Here is an 18937-nt window from a genome sequence, read left to right on the forward strand (position 1 = left end):
TGGGCACCTAGGTCAAAACCCGTGGTCTTTGGACGCAGGCCAGATCATGGTGAACGGCCAGGTGGTGCCAGGCCTGACGCTAGACAATACGGCGACGCCGCCGCCCCTGCTGCCGCCGGCGGGGCGCCCCGGCAGCGGCCTGTCGTCCCACCTGCTGGACTCCCTGATGCTCAACGGGGGCGGGGCCTCCGCAGGCTCCACCCTCTCCCCCCGGTCCTCCTCAAGAGGCTCTCCCCTATTGGACGGCCTCGCAAACGGGGGTGGGATCTTGGGCGGAGGGGTGGGCCGCATCCCCATCCTGGCGGCGGGCAGCGGTCTCGGTGAGCGTTTCCTCTCTTTAAAAATCGTTGTGCCGCCGCACTTTTAACGTGGAGATCATCGTAGCTCTAATTTCTATAGTCCGTCTCGCCTTACGACGAGGATGCCGCAAGCCGTCCAGGCCGATTGGGCGCCGTGAACGCACGGATGTGCCGCCTCGGTCACGGGGGTCGCGCGGCACTGTGTCGGATTCACTTGGAAGGCTTTTCGTGTCCTCCGCGATTTGTTGTGGAACAAAATATAGCGAGCCAGTTCCGAAACCGAGGGTTTCTACCCGGTCGGGTTCCTTCGGCACATGCGGGACCGTGAAAGGGCATAGGAAGCAGTCTGCTGCTCGGAAAACTGTGCCTACGCCGCGCAAGATTGGACTGACCCTCAAGTTGGCATGTGTTCCGTCCAGTGTCTCCGTCGCTGTCGGTGCAGCCCGGGTACGTTCCTCCGCCGCGAGGGTCTGGCGCCAAGTTGAGCACGATGCAGATCAGGTGAGTCCTCGACCATGTCGGAGTCTCTCGGGAGAGGGCGGCCTCGCGTGGCACGGTGGCCACCGACGGAACGGCAGGATGTCTCTCTGGAGCACTGCCCCGTTGCCTTCTGCCACGCTCTGGCTGCACACAAATGCTCCAGGCTCGCGAGATGTCGGAGTATTGTTAAAGCTTGCTGTTCTCGTCTCGTCGCCGACTGCGGTCGAAACTGCTTCTGCAGCACTAAAAAAAGCTACGCTTGCGCCCGTTTCGCACGACAGACTGATCCGTGGACGGATTGATCGCGTGACGACATCTCTGCGGTTCGTCCATCTCCCAATTGCATCCGCACGAGGGAGACGACGAGCAAACGTTAGCGAGGATGGACCAAGCAGTGCCGCAAAACTCCAACCGTGGCATCGTTGTCCAAGAGAGAAATCGGCGTTTGCTATCGCTATAAAGAATCGTACGCCGCTGTTACGTACAGATTGAGACAAAACACCGTGATAGGTTAGCGCAGAGCAACACTAGCTTTACTAACCCAAGGCATGACAGTGAGACAGGCATGGTCCTGCTTGATTAGGCTTCGGTGAAGAAGCAACCAAGTTCCGGGGTCGAGGAGGGGCGTTTGGAGATGCCTTCACGCGCTCGTGCACAGCCACAAGAAAGGCTCGGTGGAAGACTGATTGGACACGCAAGAAATATTGTAGCGTACTAGATGAGTTTTATCGAAAGCTTCTCGGCACGGACCCGGACGTGTACCGGAACCCACGTTGCGTCAGCCGGACAAAGCGTCTGCAGTTTCTTTCCTCAACGATGCAGTATTTATGTTTTAAATTTGATCGTCGGAAAACAGAAAACCAAGAAAGCATTTAACCGTCGCCAAACTAAGCGCTTTTCGACTTAATCTCCCGGCGAAAATCTGCGAGTAAAATGGTGCTCGACTTTATCAGTCCGGTCATCCGCAGACGAGGCGCGGATCGCAGGAATCGGTGACAGGACGGTCGCGTGGTGCATGGTTTGCGGACGAAAATTGAGATTCGGGCCGTCGTGTGAATCGGCTATTGGGGACATCACGATTGCGCGTGCGGGTCTCCCTTCCTCTCGTGGGGGACCATGAAACACAATTCGGTTTGAGTTGTACTAGCTGCATATCGCTTGTTTGGCACATAAAGACAAAAAACTAGAAACTGGCTTATATCCTCCGTAAAATTTTAAATGTCCATTCTCTTTACAGCGGAGCTGTTAAAGGCTAGTTTCTCCAGTATCGTGTCCGCGGACAAGCGGCGCGTAGGCACAAAACTGCAGACAGCTACCGCCTTCAAAGAGCGACGGTGGCAACCAGACAACCGGCCTGCCGGTTGTCTGGTTGCTGCCGTCGCTTATAGATGGCGGCAACCTTTCCAGCCTTTTTACTCTGGCTTTTACCAGTTTGGAAAGGCGAAATTTCTCTAGGCGGCGTCTTAGAAGTCATCCTCAAGGTCGTCCTTGAGGTCGTCCTAGACGTTGTCCTTGAGGTCTTCCTTGACATTGTCCTTGAGGTTGTCCTCGAGGTCGTCCTAGATGTATTCCTTGAGGTCGTCCTAGATGTTGTCCTCAAGGTCGTCCTAGAAGTCATCCTTGAGGTCGTACTAGACGTCGTCCCTGAGGTTGTCCTCGAGGTCGTCCAAGACATTGCCTTAGATGCCGTCCTCTAGGCGTCATCCTTGAGGTGGTCCAAGAAGTCATCCTAGATGTTGTCCTAGATGTGGTAAAGATAACAGCTTCGCTGGTCCTCCATCTTCACGTGATGTGGAAGGGCTCTGCATATTTTGTAGCGTAAGCTACACTGGCCGAGGTTGAGCAGTTTTGCGTGGCTCCTGGAGAGCTGTGCTGCGCATGTGCGAGGAGCAGTGCCTGAACGGGCAGGACTGCTATGGCGCCCAGGTCAGTCCCCCATGCACATGCCGCCATGCGCATCCACCCGCTCGAGATCATGGCTCTTCTGTCCGGTTGTTCTGGGTGGCAGCTTGGTTGCTTGATACATAACAACACGGCCCACAGCTGGCCAAACCAACGACGGGCATCTGGCATGCCCCAGCGAAGGATTAATTTGGACCACCTGGGGATCTTTTGACGTGCAACCGAAAGCTCGGTTGCCTCCTCCGCAATTAGAGGAGCGGAGAAGCTTAACTAATCACATCCCGAAGTAGTCACATACTACGTATACCATGTGTGTGTCATTGAAGCAGCAGTGAGCATGATAAGCTAATCCTAGACAACCAGGAAAGCTAAGAATAACTAGCTGAACCTAAGCTTACGCTACATATATCCTGGCACAGCAGAGTTAAGCCTCTGTTGTTTTTTTTTGTTCTATCTGGGTACGTTAACTTTTGAATCACTCGTAGGTCGGCTCAAAATTTGTGGTCAGTGTTTGTAGCCAGATAGATGGAAGGCATGTGAAGTTCCAACCCTGCGAACCAACTTTATGAGGTACTATACCCTCAGAATGAAGTAAAGCGTAGCTTGGCATGGAATGTGCTCCATGAATCTATCGGTGAGAAATTGTGTTAAAGAGCACATATTTTTCTGGCGGATTGCATACTGGAATGCCCATTGCTGGTTACTATGAAAAGAAATTTCAGAAAATATGCATTTTTCAGGTAAAAGAATTTTATAAGTTTTGCAAATTACAATTTTTCATAATAAAGGAACATGAAAATTTTAAATCTACCGTAATATCCCGAGTCATCGCCCACCCCCCTACCGCCTGAAATTCATTAAAAAAGTGGGGTGGGCCATGTATCGGTGGGTGAGCACAAACACTTAAAAAAGCGGAAAAATCCGCCTATTTCTCTCTGCACATCTAGCGCTGATGCACAAGAGATACATTATACTCAAAACTCGATTTAGTTTCATTGTTTTATAGAAAAAATGCTCATGAAAGAATATTTTACTATAGCAAAGTCCGTTGCTTGCATACGCGCTGGAAACACCGCCGATCTGCACATAGCGCGAACGTTTATTCCGTGAAAGAATGTCACCACTATGTTCTCCTAGTTAGTAAAAAAAAAAAAGAAAGATAGAAAAGTCTACAAGAAAATAGAAAATTCGACCAGGTGCAACAAGCGAGCGAGCGGACCAAAGAAGTCACGAAGAGCGATGCTGGGAAAGCGGGAAAGCCGGCGATCGCGTTGGCAAATACTTTGGCGTCGGGCCAAGTCGGGCGCCTTGTCAATTGCAAGCTCTTGCGCAACTTTCTTGTTTGGTGCGTACATACATACGTGCGTCCGTGCACGGCATGCTATCAACAGGGGTTTGGGACGCTCTACAAACGTCTGTGTAGGGCGTTCCAGCAAAGCTTTATTTACGCGTTGGCTTTGTCTAAAATATTGCACAACCGCGGTGGCGACGTGCGAAAAGAAGGAGCGGATTCGCGGCGACCTTACTTGGGCGGAGACAGACTTTGACCTACACTCCGCGGTTACATACCTCGCGATCCCAGACTGGGTTACTGCTGGTGTCATCTTTCCGATTTTTACACCGGAGCTGTTAAGGGCTAGGTTCCCCAGGATCGTGTCCAGCACCAAACAAATGTCGACACAACGCTCTGGTTGCCGTCGTCGCTCATAGATGGAGGTAGCTGTCCAGAGTGTTGTGTTTGCTGGTTGTCTGCTTGCCGCCGTCGTTCATAGATGGCGGCAACCTTTCTAGCCTTTCCACTCTGGCTTGCCGACTTGCGGCCGTGCATTACTTCATTCCCACGGATACACTACCATTTCGGGGTCGCTCGCGGAGGAAATACGTAAACAAAGAGAAGTGTCTTTCCCTCCTTCGTTTTACTTCGTCACGGTTGTCCTCCAACTCTAAGGTCCGCGGCCGCGTAATTCGGGTAGGATGAGTGTTAGCGGATCGCAGAGTCTGCTTTGGGGTATTTGAAGAAGTGGGCGGTGACTGGCGTTTTTTCGGAAATCGATAATGGCCCAAAAAATGGTGTGGGCGATGGCTCGGGGATGGGCGATGACTCGGGATATTACGGTATGTTCATAATAACTAGCCCCATAAAGTTTCTGTATACAGTCAAGCCCATTTATATCGAACTTGCAAAAAAATAAAAATTTCAATGAATTTGAGAAGAAACAAGCCCAAGAAAAGTTGTTTACTCTCAAAGGAGTGTCTGTACATCGTGAGGGGTGCACCACGCGGCTATTCAATTTCTGCTTTGTTTTTCTAGATCTCACCGGCTCGGCCTCTCCCTGCTCCCTCCGCAAAAGACAAAATTTTTTTTTTTTTTTCTGGGCGGTTGTTGTGGCAGTTTAGAAGGAAGAAAGCCAGCTTGCAGGCAAAACGGCGCTCTTGGCAGTTCAATCTATCCGGAAACGCTGCAATTTTCATTTGATGTAACTGCATTTTTCGCTATGCATTTTCATTGCAGCTATTACCGTATTTACTCGCATTACGAACTCGCTCGCATAATGAACGCACCCCTCCACAACGGGTACCAATATTTGGACTTTTTTTTTTTCCCCTCGCGTAATGAATGCAACTCCAATTCTTGGCTCCGCGAGTCTCGAATTGCATCCAACTTGGCTAGCCGCCAAGCCCACCAAGCCAATTTTTTGTTGCCAAGTGGTCAGGCCAAGTCGAGCCAAGCCAAGCCGCTCTCGTAAGGGCTGCATAGTGTAGCTGCGGAAGGGATCAACCGTGAAACCGAGAGGCGCGCACACTTGACGAAGCTTGGGTCGGGGAATTGCCCAGCCCCGGATATTCTTTGCCTATCGGATGCATTGAAGTCAACAAACAAGCCGTCGTCTGTGGTCTGCTTGCGGACAGTGAAATCTTGAAAGTGGTTAGGCTTGTGAACGGTTGCGTCGCTCTCCGTGCTGAGCGAGCTTCAAAAGGGCGCTTTTCTATGGTAAAAGGCACGCCGAAAGTGCCCTAAAAAAGTTTGCAATTTATAAAGCATGGTTACTTTGACCAGCCGTGGGTGCGCCCCCATCAATGGAGACGTGCCACAGTACCTTGCCGTGTCATATTGGCACCTAATAGGACATATTTGCACGAAGTGTGTAAATACAAAAATTTTACCCCGCATAGTGAACGCACCCCCAAATATGTGTTAATTTTTGGGTAAGAAAAGTGTGTTCAATATGTGAGTAAATATGGTAGTCCAATCAGAAATAGTTCGATTTAAGGGGTAGTTAGAATTAACTGGGTTCAATATAATCAGGTTTGACTGTATAAGCCGCAAACATTAAGCCTCAGTAGTTTCATACTGAAACGACAGATTTATTAAGATGGGAGTAGGGTACCTAATAGTTCGAAGTTTAAACTGCAACATTTGAAGAAGGCATATTTTTTTTTGTAAAAAAGAGGCATTTTAAGGCTGTGTCCTCCCATTAAGCATTGACATTTGATTTTGACAGCGGAGCTGTTAAGGGCTAGTTTCCCCAGTTTCACCGTTGAAAATTTGGCGAGTTAGTTATGCATAGTTACGAAGAGGGAAACAGCGTAGAAAGTACGGAGGACAAAGAACGAAGAACATACAGACCGAGCGCTGACTGACAAGTGCGTCAGTGCTCGCCCGATTGCGCTCTTCGATACAGAAATCACATTCTTGGAGAGCTGTGACACGTGCTATGGTCCGATGTATGTTTGTGTTTTTATGCCGGTAGGTGGTTTCCAGTAATGAACCGGTTGTCAGTCAGTGCTCGGTCTGTGTGTTCCCCTCCTCGTACTTTGTACTCCATACTTTTGGTGCTGTTTTCCACTTTGTAAGTAGTTTCCCCAGTTTCGTGTCCGTCACCAAATAAATGTTGACGCAAAACTCTGGACAGCTATGGCCATCTATAAACGACGGCAGCAACCAGACAACCGGCTTGCTGGTTTTCTGGTTGCCGCCGTCGCTCATAGATGGCGGCAACTCAGGTTTTCCCCATAGTGGAAAGGCTGACTTTCTCTAGGCATCATCCTAGAAGTCGTCCTTGAGGTCGTCCTAGGCGTCGTCCCTGAGGTTGTCCTAGGCATTGTCCTTGAGGTTGTCCTACAGATCGTACTCTAGGTGTCGTCCCTGAGGTCGTCCAAGAATTCGGCCTTGAGGTCGTCCCACCATAGTACAGCTTCACTGGTCTTCTTCACCATAGTGGAAAGGCTGAAAGTTTTTTTTAGTAATGGTCATTACCGCAGACGTTGCTGTGACGTTGATGTCGGACATCCACCCATGGCTGGCATTTGGGCCGTTGCGTGATGCCGGGCACTTCCCATCCAGGTGCAAGTTTGGGCAGCTGGGCCCCAGCAAGGGCCAGTTCAGCTCGCCCCACGGCTTCTGCCTGGGCCTGGACGAGGAGATCATAGTGGCGGACACCAACAACCACCGCATCCAGGTCTTCGACAAGTCCGGGGAGTTCAAGTACACCTTTGGGGTGGCCGGCAAGGAGGAGGGACAGCTCTGGTACCCCCGCAAGGTGCGTCTCTTAAGCCGAGTGTACCGCGCGATGGTCGGCAAAGCTTGGGCTCGGTTGGTTCACTAGAGCAAACGAAGGACAGAATGAGAGCGTCAAAGCACGGACAGGTGACCAACGAGGGCAGGTTTTGACCTCGGTAAAAGATTGGTTGGTTGTAGTCACTGGGGCACTGGTTGCCACGGTTGAGAAATGTGCTTCTCGCCGCCAACTTGATTGCATGGCTCCCTTTGCGCATCGCATGTGGCAGCATTGGGTTGATGTTGCAGCGCTGTCAAGTGGCAATGTCCTCCCTGAAAAGGATGGTTTGGGTGTTGCTCCAAAAGATGGAGGGTGGTGGGAAGGAGTGTGACGGGGAGCTTCCTCGGCAGGTGGCGGTGATCAAGAGCACGGGGAAGTATGTGATCTGCGACCGGGGCAACGAGCGGTCACGCATGCAGATCTTCACCAAGGGGGGCCACTTCATCAAGAAGATTGCCATCCGCTACATTGACATAGTGGCCGGCCTGGCCATCACAGCCGAGAACAAGATAGTGGCCGTGGACAGTGTGTCCCCGACGGTGTTTGTCATCTCGGAGGCCGGGGAGCTGCTGCTCTGGTTTGACTGCAGCGAGTACATGCGGGAGCCCTCGGACATTGCCATCAGCGGCCGCGAGTACTACATCTGCGACTTCAAGGTGGGTCTCTTCCTTTGGCAGCTCTTTTGGCTTTTTTTTTTGCCCACTCTAAGGAGTATGTCGCTAGAAGTTGCCCACAGTATAGGCTGGTTGACCCATTTGCGTTGGGAGTGTCGCTGCTTAAAGGGGCCCTGCAATGACTTTTTTACTGGTTTTTAATTTGCACCGAACCTGAGTGCACTGAACGTAGTAACGGTGTGAAACTTTTCTTTTCTTGAAATTCCCTTTGTTTTAAAAGTTATAGGCAAATTGAAATTACAAAAACAAACAAAAAATAACCTCCCTCATGACGTCCTTGGTTGCTTGAGAGTGACCGTGAACTAGAGGAGAAGCAGTGAGCTCATCGAGCGCTCACGGCTGCCGCACTCCGTGTCGACGGTGCGAGAGGGTGCCAGTAAAGCGTGCTCTGGATAGGCTCTATGCAGCGGGCAGCCAGAGAGGCTCTCATTGCATTTGCTGCGCGATTAAATACTAATTCGGCATGATACTTCATTAGCCACAAACAACAGCAAACACGGGGGAAAGATCAGTTCAGAATGGGAGCCACTTTGCGCTGCCATACCGCGAAACGGCCAAACCGCAAGGCAAAGCTTCTCGGCAAAGGCCTTCGGAACCCTCGGAGCCGGTCAGATCCTCCTGTCCATACGACTGCAGCGCCGCTGCGTACATCCGGGACCTTTCCGTGTCGGCGCCTGATCCCACTACTCCTTTCTAGTGTGCGCCGTCTTTTCCACCGCTTGGTGGCGGGTTTGTCGACGGGTCATTTCTTGCTTCCGTACTTTATGAACTGCATTCGTTTCTTTTCTGATCTAAAATACTAAACAAAAACTACTTTTATGAATAATTGAAACGGTTCGCGCCTTCTATATTTTGTATTTCGACTAAAAAGAAGCTTTTAGTGACTCTGACCAGTAGTAAGCCCAGGACCAAAGACGTGACATTTTGCGTGCTTTCGGTACCGCGGGTCGCCCTCGTCGGTGGAGGAGGTTTCCGCGTCGTCCGGTTAAATTATGACGCACTGATATTTAGTTACTCTCTCCGTGCCCGCTGGCTTGCCCGAACCCCAAGAGACGTGGAAACCCCAAGAAAGATAGACGCTTAAATATGATTGCAGGGCCCCTTTAAAGAGGTAGCATGCTGGTGTGGTGAACACAGACGCGTAAACCAGCCTTTCACTGGGGAAAAAGGATATTTTAAACAACCTAAAAAAATGATATTTTTGTATGCAATTGTTTACGGCGCTAGACTCGTTTTAGTTCACAGCTTTCAAATGCATGCACCAAAAATAGGTACATGACGTCGCCACATGTGCACACTAAGGGCTGCTTTGTCATTGGCTACCTCTGTCCTCAGTACTTGTCCTTTCCACTTTTTCTTTATGTCGCAACACGGGTGAGTGGAGAGGACAAGAATGCTGCCCTTGGGAGTCTTTTGGTGCACGCTTTTGAAGGCTGGAAACTAAAACCAGTCTAGCGCTGTAACTAATGTTACAAAAATATATTTGTTTGCAGAAATTTTTTTCTGGAATAGTAGTAATTCTTTTTGGGGCTTTTTACAAATTGTTTTTCTTTTCAGTGTCTCTTTAAGGGGGGATGTGGCAATTAAAAATATTTTCACAATTTATGAACCAAATACAGCCAAACTTAGTGCATATCTAAAGTGGATGATGGCACCATCGGAACAAAAAGCAGTTCATTGATAACTTGTATACTTCCGGAATTGCAGAAGCATGTGTACTAACAAACTCAACCTGGAATTTGTAAATGCATTAGTCACTATCACTATCTTTATAAAGATATATAGTATATATAGTCACTATCTTTATAAAGATGGATTCTTTGCAAGGAAGCTGTGAAATAACTTTCTAATCTTAATAACGCACAAAAAAATTGAAAAAAAAAAAAAAGTGAGGCTTATTTCCCAGTTTTTACATCCAAACCGCTTTTACAGAAAAGTGAATTACAAAATCATCTTTGTACGACCGAGAAAGAGATAGCTTTACAGCACCGCTGCATGTTTTTGGAGTCCAATGTAACAGACAGAAACATTCTAGCATAATTTTTTAAGTGAAATGTTAAGGGGAAGCACGGCCCAGAAGGGTCTACTTTTCACATCCTTAAAGGGACCATGAAATGACTTTTTTACTTTTTCCAGATAACTTTTACATCAAACCGTCAATGTTCACTGAATGCCGAAGAGGCATCCGTTTTCGTCTCGGTTTATTAACTTCTACACAAAAAATGAATGAAATATCGACTTTTCCTTTCTCTCCAACTGACCGCAAAACAAGCCGTGACGTACGGTGTTTCCGGAACCGGAAGTTCTCTCGGCAGTAGGAGAATGGGACGAGTTGGGGTGCGCCGGTAGGTTTTACTGCGCTGATGTCACCGACGTATTTTCTGAATCGGCGCCTCTCATTGCCGCATCGCAGCTGAGCGAAATTCAATGAGATATGTTGCGCAACAGCGACAGCATGGGACTAGTCCGATACGCCGGTATGCCTGTTGGAAAGTGCAGCGAGTCTTCCGGTGAAGACTCCAGAAGTCAACCCAACTGTCGTAGTTGGTTAAAGGCGGCCCGTGTCAGTCGTTTGCCAAGCGACGTAGATGGAAACAAATTGCCGCGGCGTTTTTCGTGGCCTCGGAGATGCAGGAGCGAGCCGACGTTAAAAACTATACGTTTGAACTACGAGTGGAAATGGAAGGATCCATGAGCGTTCCACTCATGGATCCTTCCATTTCCGTGCAGATATCGTCCCATCTGTGCTCCTCCAACTTGTTAGCGTGCTTCTTTATAGTCCTTTGAAGCTCCATAACTTTCCGCCTTAGCGCTCGGTTATGCTTGCTCCGTGTTAGTCGCCTCTTGAGGCTGTCCCTGGCTTCCCACATGTGAAGGAGGTGGGGATCCACGCATTCATTGTCCTCAGTCTGCACCGTTTTGGTCGCTCAACTCGCGTCCTGCTGTAAGGTGGCGCACCATTCTTGCAGGTTGCCTATGACTAGTTCCCTTTCCTTCCGTGCGGCTCGGAACGCGTGCCAGTCCGTGATGCGCTGGGTGTTGTTATTCTGTTTCGGGGGGATGTGACCCGTTATTTTAATTTCTATTATGTAGTGGTCACTCCCGAGGTCTGTCTGGGTGTTCCTCCATGTGGCTGGCCCCCCGTTTTTGAGGAACGCGAGGTCGGGAGTAGTGTCCTTCTGGCGCATGTTTTCCCTCCGGGTGGGTAGCATGGGGTCCGTTAGAATCGTGAGCTGTTCCTCCTCTATGACTTGGTAGAGTTTCCTGCCCTGGTTATCCACTCGTGTATCCCCAGGCCGTATGTGCCGCGTTAAAATCCCCTAATGTGAGCCATGTCTGCCCTTCGGCTATTGCCGCCACTTTCGCAAAGAGCCTTCAGAAACCGACAGTCTTGTGTGGTCGGCTGTAGACATTCAATACGAATAGGTTATCTTTCTTCTTACCCCTTGTGAAAATTAGTTCTGCAAGTATGCGTTCCACTCCTTTCATGCCCGTGTCGTGGTTGATAACGGAGATGTTTCTGTGTACTAATGTGGTTACCGACGGTTGGTCTATTTCCCGTTGTACAGTTACATATGCTTTGTACCCTGCCAACTTAGCTATCCCAAAGGTGTCCTGTAACGCCAAGAGGTGCGACGTGTTCGCTTTCCCTATGTGTTGCAGGTATTGCTGTACATCCCCCCTTTTTCGTAGGTAGCCTCTACAGTTCCACTGCCACGCGCGTATCTGCATTTCTCCTATCCATGATGGGGCGGCGGAGGGGTGAGGTCTGGCCGATTCTGTAGTGCTTATCTAGCGTCCCGTGACGGGCACTCGTATGGTTTAGAATTACGGATTGGACCTCCCGCTTGAGGTAAGGGACTCTGTCCAATTTCCGCGTAGGTTCCTTGTGTCATGTACCTGGTGTTAAGCACTCCTCTGTGATTTAACCCTTCCATGATCGCCGTTTTACAAGCCCCTACAATCTCCGGCATAAGTTCCTTGAGCGTCTCCTTGACCGTCTCCTTTGTAATTGCTATGTTTATTCCCTTCGTCGGGTCTTCCTCCAATTCGGGTTCCTCCGCCTTCCATTTACGAGTACCCCCGCCGAGGTTTGCGCGTCGGAGCCCTCGCTTTGCATGCGCTCTAGTCACGACTTAAGTTCTAGATTTTCCTTCCTCAGTCTATCCATCATCTGCTTAAGGAGTACCATTTCGGATTTTAATTGACTGTGGCTATCTTTATTAGGTTGGGAGGCTGCGGTTGCCCAGCTCACCTTCTCTGGAGTCTGGTATGGTTTCCTCCCCTGGTCCCAGCTTGGGGTTCTTGATGTTTGTTTAGGGCTGCGGCTCTCTGGCGTCCTGGTCCGGGCTCGTCCTCGGATCGGGATCGTTGCCTCGCCGATGCCGGGGTTTAGACCTGGTTCCCTTGGGCGTGGGTCGCCTGGGGGAGCCGGGGGAAGGACAGCGATCTCGTTCGGGGCCTTTGGCGGTCATCACTTTGGAGTCTCTGGCGCTCCCTGGCTTGTCTCTCCTTGTTTCACCGGCGTTTTTGCACTAGGTATGGCGTTCGGTAGCGTTGTCGACATTTCTTATCTCCCCTTTCATGATCCTTCCCGCACATGGTACATCTCGGTCCACACGGGTGATCCGATGTTGGGGACTTCAGTCCATACTTGGGACAAACTTTTGCTGGGGTTCCTGCTTCCGTGGGGCATACGGCCCCCCGGTGTCCGAAGGCTTCGCAGTTCCCGCAGACTTGTGTTTTTTCTTGTGCAGATAGTACCTGTACTCTGCTCCTTGGTAATAGACATGATATGGGACCTTCTCGTCCTCAAAGATGATAAGCACGCTGTTCATGGTGCCCAATCGCCTGGCGCTGAGAATTGACAGGTTTCGACGCTGAATGAGGATTTCCACGATGTATTGTTCCGTGGCTTCTCAGGGGACGTTGTGGATCACCCCCTTGGCGCTCCCCTCTGGAGGGGCCACGTAAGTGCTGATCTCGTGGATTCGGTCGCGTAGCTGGATCCTCTGGACCGTCCTGTACTTGCCGGCACGGTCCATATCCGGGGTACTAATCAGGAATACGTTACGCACCGCATTGATGCACAGTACGTCGTCTTCAGTCGGGGGTGCCTCCATACCGGCGGCTCTCCGTACCCTATTCAGGATTTCGGCCGGGCTGCATTTGCGGAGGTCCAACCCGTTCCTCGGCCTCATGATAAGTTTGATGTCGTCCCTTGGAAGTTCCGGCTCCTTAGGCCCCTTGCGTCGCGGCTGTCGCGGCGCCTTTCTTTCTTCTCGAAAGTTCTTCCCACCTTCGGTGCGGCTGACGTCACCGCCTTGCGATCGCCTTCTCGCCAAATCCGTGTTCTTGGTCTTGCGGTGATATTCATACCACCCATGGTCTCCCGTGCACTCTTTGGGTGAGATCGGCTCACCCTCCACTTCTACGACCTCCACGATGGTCCTCTGGAGTCCGGGAGACGGCCTGAAGTATCGCTACTGTGGCCACCGGCGTGGCAGCCGAAGTAGGCTTAGCGCAGCTCCCGCCGCCTTACTGAGAAAAAACGGCTCACCGCCGAATTTCCGGGTCCTTCGGCTTGTTCCCTGCTCTCCAGGTAGCGGGTAGCACCGCGGGATCCAAGGTGAGGCCCGTGTGGTACTCGATCACTGAACCAACGGCAATGTGGAACGTATGCCCACGCTTGTGCCACGTCCCGCCGAACATTAGAGTTAAGTCCTTGCAGAAACGTGACTCCATCTACTCGTAGGCTACCTTTACAGCAGTAGCCGACCTTGCGTGAGGCCCGTCCAAGCTCTGGGCCTGTGGCTCTCTGAAAGTATTCAGGTGCTCCTGAAAAGTCTCGCGATGAAGGCCTCTGTGAGAAATATTCATCGCTGACCAGAAATCGTGGAGAGCTGTCTGCCCCTTCTCGATTTTCTAGATGGCCATCGTGGCTCGAATGTTCACTTCAAAAGCAATGGAGTCTGGCTGGAGTGCCAAACTCCAAGCAGAAGATGCAGTGCCTCAAATGGCCCACACAACCTCCACCTTCGTGGCCAGTCCAAGCTTAGTGCTCTCTTGGACTGTCAGCCCGGGTTTCGAACAATGCTTGCGTAGTGTGGAGCAGAGCAGAGTTTTCAAAATATTCATCTGGGCGAGGCTGGACTTTGCACCTGCACTATGAAGTAGGGGGGCTGCTGGGTCAGGCTGCATGGCCTGAAACGTTTTTGGTCGCTGATATAGCGCTAAACTCAGCTTGAGCAGCAGCGCAATGTTTAGCAGCCATTTTGACTTCTTGCTTTAGAAAATGTGTCGTCAAACGAACGGTGGACCATATGTTCACACCCGTTGCCGCAGCATCGATACCGCCACTGGGGCCTGCGATGTCCAAAGCGGCCGAGCTGGTCGACGTTGGCACTCCGGACGTTTCCGGAGCACTGTGATCTGGGACAACGAATTGGCGACGGCCGATCGCATAGAAAAGTCCCTGCTAGAAGCATCGACATGACGCGCGGAGGTTTCGGACTTCACCATCCGAGAAAGCTTCACAGAGCGCTTCCGTGCACCAAAAGCGTGCGCAGTCTTTAACTTCATTGCTGGCATCGTTTACTATCGCAAAAACACGCAGAAAAACGATGCAGAACTGCTAAGAAGAAAAAGTGTCTGAAACAATCTAAGAGATGGTGATAAGCAAAGCGGAACTGACGAAAAGAAAGCAAGCATACTGCTGCTGTATCAGACAAGAGCGGCAGACGGGAGAAATGGAGAGGAGGAGGGAGTGCTGGGGAGGGTAGGGACACGTGTCGCAACCAATGGCATTGGTGGCCAATCACGGTTTTGCAATTGCGAAAGGGAAAACAACCGACCACGCTGCAACCACGTGGACGACACCATTTTGAAAGCCAGCGAAAGGAAGAGAAAAAATTCAGCTCCAAAACAAAACCTAAATGACGGCCGTCAGACCAAAAAAAAAACAAAAAAAAACGGGAGCGTGGATTGCATGAAGGTGGGCTTGATTTTGCGTTTTGACCACCATTTGGGAGCTATCGTAACCTCGTAATGAATTTTTTAAGCATATTATCACAATGAATTAGGGGCTGACAATTAAAAGGGAGATAGTTCATGGAATAAAGAACCCAAATAGAGTTGAACCTCTTTGTAACAAACACTGATATAGCGTATAATCGGATATAGCAAACTAATCACAAAGTTTGGTTGGTCATGCTTTATTTGAATGGGAGTTCTAGTTATATACCGAAACCGTGAGATCCGACATGCTATTTATTGGTTATAGCGAAGCAGTTCCTGCTTTTCTTGCATCACAAAATACTGTGAAAGTTATTTAAAAAAGTAGAAAAAATACAAAAAAAAGTAATTTTAAAACGAAAAATTTCGAAAGTTTATATTGCCCAATGTGCAAAAATGTGCGTTTCGGGAGGTAGTGCCACCTTTGAACCGAGCGAATAATAGCGGGGGCACCGCTGCGGCCTCTATGCGAAACATCAAAAACCAGTGCAGACTAAAACCAACCGCTAACCACGCCAGTGACTCCCCTCGTAGCAGAGCTGCAAATGGCAACCAAGTGGAAAGCAGTCTCCCTGGAGACAAAAGTGAACGTTTTAAGGGTGGTGGACAGCAGTCGGAAGAAGAGAGATCACTGCAGACTTTGAGCTTGCATCAAGCACGATACCTACCATCTTAAGGGGGGACATGGGTCTTTGGAGCCAAAAACTTCCTGCAACTGCATTCTTTTGAAAATGGCGATGGCTGTTGTTCTTCTGAATCTACCACGCTTCCAATTTCGTGGATGAATATTCAAGCTATAAATCAATTTATAATGTCTATGCAGGCTGAATGTGCATTAAAGTTGACTCTAAAACATTGTTTTCACATAACACAATTTTTGGACTTGTTGAAAATATGCAGGAGGGATATCTCAGCATCTAGAGCAGATAGAAATATAACCTTTCCTGAAATGTGTAGCTAAATGTGGGAAGCATACAATGTTGGGAGCAGATTTTTTATACAAGTCTAGAAAATTTTCTTTTCAATATTTTGTTTTATTATTTGTTAGTCATGCATTGAGCACTGAACTTCAATGTGTGGTAAAATCACTAATAATGGGTTTATCTGAAAAGTACTTCCAACATTGTATTATCTACACTTCATAATATTTAGCCATGTGTTAAAAAGGATATTTTGTCGAGCCGTTTTTTACCTACCCTTCCTCCAAACAAAGGCAGGCAAGTTTTAATTATCTTGAGGACAATTCCACTGACTGAGAAAATGACCAGATATATGAAATCAGCACAAAAATCTGAACAAGCTTGTGCAGTTTCATTAGGTTTGGTCATAAATTAAGAAAAAAAGCTCCAAGACCAGTGTTTCCCCTTAAGTGCAAGGAAGGAGATCGAAGACTGCTATGCAAGAAAGCAATCTCAAGATTGACCAGAAGAGTCTTGGGCCTTGCCTCGACCCAAACAGGGAAGAGGCTTTGTTCTCGTGGTTTGAGGACGTAAGAGCGCAAAATCTGCCAGTGTCTGGTCAGCTTCTTCGAATGTAAGCAATCAGTCTGGCGTGTCTGTTAGGGCATGGTGATTTCAGCGTGAGCACTGTTGGCTTCAGCGCAGTGGCTCCAGGTGAAGACGCACCAGTCCATAATCACGTCTTCAAATAAATGGAATAATAAGTCCAGCTAACATCATTTCTCGTCTTTCAAATTGATATCATGTTCCAATCTTTTTTTTTTAATGCTGCTTAGTGACAGGTAAGGATTTCAGGGTCCACGATAGCTAGTTTTTATATTCTTTGGCAGTACAGTCGCCGACCGATTATTCGGACTTAGTTGGGACCGAAAAAACGTCAGAATAATAGAGCAGTCCGAAAAATCGGCAGATTGAAAAACTTGCCTTTATTACTTCTAAGTGGGCTTGCTTAAAAAATCCGTAAATAGTGCCTTGGTTCAGGCTACGCCTGCGTGCCTTGTTTTAGGTTACGCGTCCGTTTCCGTTCGACAGCTTTCTGTTAGCTTGAGAATCGCTGCCTTCTTTTCTAGCATTATGGTCGAGTAGCAGAAGAACAAATGGGGCCATGACATCCAAGCCAGTGTTGTCCGAACGAGATCAGAGGCGCAAATTCCACGAGCGCAAAATGGCGACTGGCGACGCAAAAGAACGAAAAACAAAGCAAAATTATAATAATGATGATGATGATGACGTGCAGCTAAATGGGAAAAAAGGGCTAGCATAGCGCAGTGATGGAAGTGCTGCGCCAATTGCGCCAAATTGCGCCAAGGACGCAATCCTGCTACATGTAGCGCCAAATTGTCATTTTACCGAAGAATTGCGCCATGCCTGCGCCGAGAGGAGATGTAGCAATAAAAGATAAAAATTGAAGTCTTATCAGAGCGCGTGGCGGTACCGCGGTATTTTGCGCGCCGCAACTGTTACGCAAACCGAAACTGCGAGGGCGCATTATCATCATCATCATTGGAAAGAACAACGTTAGCAACATCTAAGACCAATGCCGCAGAGGGTAAGCGAAGAACCGTCCCACTGAGCAGCCTATTTAAAAAAAAAAAAAAAAAGCCGAGTTTGTGGATGTTTTTAATGTTGGCCCGCCCTGTTCCCGTGCGCTAGCTACCAGCAAAGTCAAAGCTAGCGCGAGCCCAATGCTCTGTGCATTCTTGACTCGCGCGTGGGCTCGTGCAGTGTGGGCACCGTTACGGGCTCCATGCGCGCGCTTGTAGCTTCGGCTGCGCTCGCACCGATCGCACCGCTCGCACCGAAGCTGAAATGAAGTATAGTTGAGTTGCACCAAACTCTGGATGTAGTGCTGGTAAAGCCTCACCGTCCTTTTCGAAGCACAAAGCACTGCGCGACTCGCGCGACTGTGGTTTCTGCTCCGCGAGTGTCGCTTCTCTGCAGCGCGTCGGTGCATGCCAGGGAGCGCACTCAACGGATTAACTCGCCGTGATCCGATTGTGACTTCGGCAGCACATCGAAAATGAATCGGAATTTTTGAAGCGAATATCAGATACCGCAATATTTGAAACCGCTGCCCGAAAGACAACTCTAATCTGAACTAAAACATTCCACAACAGTGAGGGTCGTTAGATGCTGCTGCAGATTCCTTAAAAGAAGTGCAGGCTGATAAAACTAAATATCCTGTACCAGCAGAACTCAGTGTGACATATTATTGTAGTTCTTTATCTGACGAGCAGATAAACTTTATTTTTAAAAAATGATTTTTTTTGTGTTTACTTTGTTGAATTTTTTATATCCTATCTTAAAAAGGCGACAGGCGCCGTGTTTCAATATTAGACATGGGCTTTATATAGCAATGCAGCATTATTTCATTTTCAAGTAATATGCCAACATATGCCGGACCCTGCTCCAAAAGGGTCACTACCTGCTCCAAAACAACATTTCGCCTGCTACAAGGCCTGCTCCAAAAGGTCAAATGACACTTCCATCACTGATAGCGTCACATAGCGGTAGGACTCAGGAGTGCTCAAGTAGCGCTGCCAAACCAAGCCAATCCACTGGCAGCCAACATAGAATTCAAAATGACCGCTTCTCGATGGTGTTTTCCGCTGATCGCTTGTGACGATTTTGTCCGAAAAATCAAACTTTCGAACTTCAAGCTGTCCGAAACATTGGTCGTGAATATACACCATTTCTATGGGGTAAGTCACGGTTCCGCCTTTAGGTCCGAAATATAGAACAAGTCCGAAATATCGGAGTCCGAAAAAACGGTTGGCGACTGTATTCTGCTACTGTAGAATACTGGGCATTCGACCGTTCCACACTAGGCACCCATTTCCAAATTTGTAAGATCTGAGAAACAATGCACGGTACATTTATATGTAGAATTGATGACTGGAGAAGCGCCCATCCCCCCATTTTTTTGCAATTATCTCTAAATTTGGAGTGGTTGTTTTCCCGGTATTTTAGGGTATACGAACGGTGCCTCGCTGCTGGGTATCTGCGAAGTTGCTGAGTGGATTACGAACTCGACAGTGAGAAGACCTGAG

The 18937-nt window shown here is 49.1% G+C and overlaps 1 protein-coding gene across 2 annotated transcripts in view; it reads left to right on the forward strand.

Annotated features, from left to right (window-relative positions):
* LOC8037495 (B-box type zinc finger protein ncl-1) overlaps positions 1-18937 on the forward strand; it is a 54314-nt gene that overhangs the window by 28583 nt on the left and 6794 nt on the right. For both annotated transcript variants that reach the window (XM_029971233.4, XM_029971237.4), the window contains exons 8-11: positions 39-320; positions 719-800; positions 7027-7222; positions 7591-7896. In XM_029971233.4, the coding sequence (XP_029827093.3) occupies positions 39-320; positions 719-800; positions 7027-7222; positions 7591-7896 (866 nt within the window). The remainder of the gene's footprint in view (positions 1-38; positions 321-718; positions 801-7026; positions 7223-7590; positions 7897-18937) is intronic.

The sequence above is a fragment of the Ixodes scapularis genome, unplaced genomic scaffold, assembly GCF_016920785.2.
Source record: "Ixodes scapularis isolate PalLabHiFi unplaced genomic scaffold, ASM1692078v2 PGA_scaffold13__105_contigs__length_92229423, whole genome shotgun sequence".
Taxonomy (NCBI): domain Eukaryota; kingdom Metazoa; phylum Arthropoda; class Arachnida; order Ixodida; family Ixodidae; genus Ixodes; species Ixodes scapularis.